We start from the raw sequence: 6,000 nt of genomic DNA on the forward strand, positions 1-6,000 counted from the left end.
TCATCTCCTAATTTACACTCCTTGCAAATTGCGGAGGAGCAGCGGGAGAGGGAACTGTTTCTCTGCCTCCACCCCTACCGTCTGCCATTTCTGTGGACTCTTTTAAAAATCACAAAAAATACCTTTTTTTTTAGACAGGCATTTGGATGACCAGCCTGCATTGTACATGGATCAGTGACAAATAAGGGTTGGCAAGATGTCAAACGGTGTAACCACAAAAGAATTATAAATATGAAACTTTTTCCACCTATAGTGTATTTAACTGGACTTACATGTGTATATATATATATATATATATATATATATATATACACACACACACACACACACACACACACATATATTTACTTCATTTTAAAAAACATATTTCTGAGTATTTCTACATTTACACATTTCGTCAATATTGAGCAGAACATATTCTTAAAACAACCATTTTTTCTGAAGTTATGACAAATTATGTAAAATTTGTTTTATACCATAATGTTGCAATGTAAACGTGGATTGTATTTTTTTCTCATTTTAGTTCACTTTTGTTTTCCTGTATATATATATATAGATATCAGATTTTTATGAAGAAAAAAAATACTGGTTACACCAACCGACAATGGGTTAGATCACGTCATTACCCACATTATTTTGTCATTCTAACCGTGTTTTCATTGTATTAAGTTCTCATTTTTTCTGTAGCACTTTCTGATTTTCTCTGTAAAGTGCTCTATAAATAAACTTTACTTGTTGCACCATTGAGCAACTTTCATAAGGAATAAGCAGAGCCCCGCCTCTAACACTGTATTCAGTTCTCTAACATCCATCAGTGTAATGGGCTGTCAGAGTAATCAGCTGTGTGTGCTGCTTCGAGTCACAGTTGGAAAAACTAAATCCAACTTTTTCTGTGATCATGCATTTTAAAATTTGGTTTAAACCAATCATACAGCACAGAGTTGTCATTAACCTATATTTATGTTGATTTGTGACAATGTAACAATGATTTGGACAGCTGGACGGTCTGTCCCACTCCTCACCAGATGCTGGCTGTTTTGCAGTTTTGTTGATTGCCAACAAAGAAAAGGACAAAAAAAAAAAGAAGAGATTTAGCCATTTTTAAGTTGTTCATGTGTTTCACTGTGGGCAGAGGTCTCTACTAGGGTTGCAAGGGTCAGGAAATTTCTAGAATTTTTTTCAAGGGAAGTTAAGCTTGGGATACTCCGCATTTTATATAATATGCCTTTTATTAGTAAACTTATTTTGGAGGAAAATATGAATAAAAAGGCAATTGCATACTCTTTTTGCAATGCTTTGGTTACAAATATTCCCATTTAATTTAATTGTAACTGCATTCAGTGACGGATTTCCATTAAATATACTATACATATCACATATACAGTCATGGAAAAAATTATTAGGCCACCCTTGTTTACTTCAATTTCTTGTTCATTTCTTGTTCATGTTGATATCTAGCCATTTCCCATGGTTTTCTTGATAATGATTTTGGTTATTATCAAGGAAACCATGGAAAATGTCTAGATATCAGCTCTTAAATTAAACTCTTATGAGCTATTTTTGTTGTTATCATTATATTTGTCCAAGCAAATGTACGTCTAGTTGTACCAGGCATTAAAATGAACAAGAAATTGAAGAAAACAAGGGTCTGATAATTTTTTCCATGACTGTAGATGTTTTTCTTTGGGAGGGGTCATCCCACTTTTAATTAAAGTTGGCCTAGTCTCTACTAAAACGACATGTTAACGTAATGTGGACGCTAATCGTTGAACATGAAAAAAAAAATACAGTTTAAAGTAGACAGCAGAAACTAAGTGGACACAGCCATGGGAAAATATCAGATTTATAACATAACTCTTCACACAATGACTCCTTCTATAATCTCACTGCCTTCCAGTATGGTTTCCCTCCAGAAATAGGTTAATAAAGGTGGTAAGCCACGTCTTCATCCGTCACAACTTATCAAAAGAAAAGTGTTTTTTCCCCCCAAAGACATTGTGAGCTGCTGCTCCGAATAATTACTACAAAGTGAACATACAATGTACCTGATCAATCAATCAATCACCTGCTGAGCTGGATCAGATTTTGACACATACACTAATGTTATCAATGTAGCTTCTAAATTAAAGTTTAATGAGTCACCTCGCTCTTTAAATATGTGCCCTTTACTGCAGCGATACTGCTCACATTACCTGAAGCTTTATGAACCTGAAATTACATTTCATAAAAAATGTAGTAATTTCCTCTAATTCTTTCTTCTGGAGGCGCTCCTGACATAAAGCAAGAGGAAAGAGATTGTGTAAGGAGCATTAGGCAGATGTTAACACACAGACAGTGCTCATTTCAGTTAAGTACACTATGTACGTTAATGGCTTGCAGTTGAGTATTGGTCAGTAAAGACTGTGTCAGGTTTTAGCCTGAGGTTCATCTAAGAAGATCGACTTGTAAAAGATTGCATGTGTGCACAAAAAAAAACCCCCCACACAGTTCTGCTTTCCATGATTTTGGCCGTAATTTTTATCATCGATGATTGGTACCTGAGTAAAAAACATTCACCTGGGCACAATAATCTCCAGTTTTATAGAAATTGATTTCTCAAAAAGGAACTTTTACAACTCTGATTGCTTCAATTCCAAAATTGATTCTTGAGTGTCCCAGCGCTCAAGGCTGCATACATGTCTGCAAATGGATTTGTGCAGATTTATTCCCATAGCTACGCTAGCAAATAACAACTCTGCTACAGTAAATGGTACATAAAAAGCTCATTATTGTAGAAATGCATTAATAGGTGATGAAGAAGAAGACTGCTTTAAAAAATGTTAACACGGTTGTGAGCAATGCAGGCGTCAAATTACTTTTTAATCATTTTTGCAAGAAAGAAAAAGCATTCAACATTTTTGATTGGTCTCAGGGATACACACATTTTGTTACTATAAACAGAACTGTGTTTGTTTACAACTTCAATATGTTTTTCTAAGAGGACAGTTTTGTTAAATGATAAAAGCATTTCTCCAGTGCTATGAAGTTGTTGTTGTATTTTTGAAAGACAAATTTACGGTTAGAATCTCTTTAAAGACATTCCAAAGTGCCTACATTTCCTATTATGCAACCACCAACTTTATTTGTTGTTGTGTATTTCATTAAATCCTCTGTGCCTGGTAATGTCATACCATATGGGATGGATGGTAGAGACGGAAATGACTCCACTTTAAAGCTTAAAAGCAGCATGTGCATAGATGAAAACACTGTGCACTGTTAATACTTCTCCATATCCAATCATTTTAGGTTTTAATTATACTGAACAATGGTCCTGCCTGATTTGAGGCATATATTTGTTATGTTTTCAGGCACTTAGTGCCAAATCACATATATAGAAGTGTTGTTTACAAGTCATAAAGTCTTAATTATGGTACCTCCATTATGACATGAATGAGGCATAATCACCCACATATAAACTGCAGTATAAAACAGCTCAACAAGAAATAATCTGACTGACATGTTGTGCATCTGTCACTTCTATTAAACACCTGTATAGCTTTTATTCTTTTAGAGAGTAAGTGTTGTGTGATGCAATTTGCTCCCAAATAAATTTGTAAAAACAGAAAAATCCATTTTCCAAATCGTTAGGCCCCACACTGTCATCCCTCCAACTGATTAACCAAGCAGCACCTCAATAAAATGTCAGCAGTAAAAACAGGCAGTTGTTTCCTAACACAATCACAACCCATTTGAACAGAAGACGTGGAAGAAATGAGTCGAAAATAAGCTTTAAAATAGGCTCATCTTGGCTGAGATTGCTGTATTTGTGTCTTTTACTACTCATGTTGCTCCAAGACTGTTTACTTCTATATTTTAAGATTTTAGAATAAAACAGTGAGGTAAATAGGCTAAGCTTCAATTTCCACACTATATGCAACCAATAATAGTCTGTTTTGAATCACTGCATATGTCCATAGACTGTATGCATATGTCAAGTACAGTCAGCTTTCAAGAACACCTGGTCAGAACACCAAAAATAAAAGAAAATCAGCTTAATGTAGTTTGACCAGTGGTAACTTACCTGAATGTATCTAAACCCAAATTCTAGGTAACGTTACTGTACACCAAATAACTGGAATCAATATTTGCTCTGCTTGTCCACCTGTCACTGTTCATGCCATAACGTCTGAATCTCATCACACTGTAAAATCGTCTACATCCTCAGTTGATCAGATCATGTGATTTTAACCCTTTAAGATAATGGCCTATGTCAAATGTGTGACTTAAGCAGATTTATTATGCCTAAGTCAAAATAAAATGTGACTTAGGCAATTTTTTTAACATGCCTTTGTGACTTAAGCAAGATATGGTAACACTTTATTTTGAAGGTGTCTACATAAAAGTGACATGAGCGTGTCATAAACATGACATGGAATGTGTCATGAACATTATTTGACACTTTGAAGTAACATTAATTTTAAAAAACATTAAAACATCATTTTTGAGTAGTATGATCAATAAATGTCTTATGTTACATTTTTGGTGAAGTTTTTTGTGTTTCCTGCAAAACTTGAAAAAATTACTTTTACCAGGGTAACGGTATGCATATGTCAAGTACAGTCAGCTTTCAACAACACCTGGTCTGAACACCAAAAATAAAAGAAAATCAGCTTAACCCTATAAAGCCAAGTGTATCATATTAGATACAGTTATTTTTGAGACCTCTACATCATCAAAAACCTGATGTATACATGTGTTGAAGATAAACAAACTGAGCAACAAATTGCACAAAAATACCAAATGTAGCAAAAATGATATGCAGGTTCCACGAATGGATCAGTCATTGCTGCATTAAAAAACTTCATATCTGCAGATGTATGATGTTGTGTTATATGGAAAAAATATGTATTTTGCATGTTTGAGGAAAAAGGAAAAGTCAAAGTCTTAATAGGTTAAAAATGTTGGGGTTTATATGTTTTTGTTAGTTCGAGAAAAACAAACTGTGAGCAACAAAATGCACAAAAAGACCTGATGTATCAAATATGATACAAATTAGAATTCATATATGCAATTTATTTATTTCTTAAAATTCGTCAGCAGGTTAATAAGCACTCAGTTTTTACAAAAATTGAATTTTCTGGCAATTATTTCATGGTTCAGGCTTTATAGGGTTAATGTAGTTTGACCAGTGGTAACTTACCTGAATATATGTAAACACAAATTCTAGGTAACGTTACTGTACACCAAATAACTGAAATCAATATTTGCTCTGCTTGTCCACCTGTCACTGTTCATGCCATAACGTCTGAATGTGGAATAATAAACAACTAAGCTGATGCTCACATTAAAAAGTGAGCACATACCATCATGCCAATATATTTAGTGTACCGTTACTTCTTTAAATTCGGCTGACTTTATATCAAGTTAACTGTTAGCTAGTTAGCCTGCTAGCCAACTTTAGCAAACACTAACACGGAGGGCAGCTTATCCTTCTGTGTAGCACGAAAATAATCACTTATACACTATCACTTATGACAAATAACTTACACTCTTCAAACTGTTTGAAGTAAGCTAGTGAACAAAGAAAAACGTACCGAGATATATCCTGTCCTGTCGTTTACTCGAACATTGAGTGAACGTCATTCAGAAATCCTTCAATTTAAAATTGTATCGATTCTACGCAACCATACACAGAAATCAGGGCATAACTTACACCTGTGTGAGAATAAATAGAGTATGTTAGTGAATTCGGCCGATGTCTAACACATAATGCAGCACGTAGTTTAACAATATTTTAACTTTCCTTCGCACGTCAAGCGGTGGAAACCAGCTTGATGTTGTGGAAGGAAGGCTGAGTGGAAGCAACAAAACAAAACAAAAATACCAACAAACATCATTTTTTCAGTGAAGAATGCGTATTGGGACTAAGCCGAAATTTAAAGTAGAATATACAGATTTGCAAAATGTGTAAAACCATACGCTAAGTAGTGTATACATGTGTCAGAACGTACCTCAAGCCAA

General features: G+C 34.5%; 1 protein-coding gene across 1 annotated transcript in view; it reads right to left on the reverse strand.

Moving 5' to 3' along the window:
* The window catches only part of pot1 (protection of telomeres 1 homolog), a 119,560-nt gene extending 113,892 nt beyond the window's left edge, over window positions 1-5,668 (reverse strand). The window contains exon 1 of the mRNA XM_059335894.1: window positions 5,574-5,668. Within this exon, the coding sequence (XP_059191877.1) occupies window positions 5,574-5,622 (49 nt within the window). The 5' untranslated portion in view covers window positions 5,623-5,668. The remainder of the gene's footprint in view (window positions 1-5,573) is intronic.
* Window positions 5,669-6,000: the final 332 nt, after the last annotated feature.

The sequence above is a fragment of the Centropristis striata genome, chromosome 6 (genome assembly GCF_030273125.1).
Source record: "Centropristis striata isolate RG_2023a ecotype Rhode Island chromosome 6, C.striata_1.0, whole genome shotgun sequence".
NCBI lineage: Eukaryota > Metazoa > Chordata > Actinopteri > Perciformes > Serranidae > Centropristis > Centropristis striata.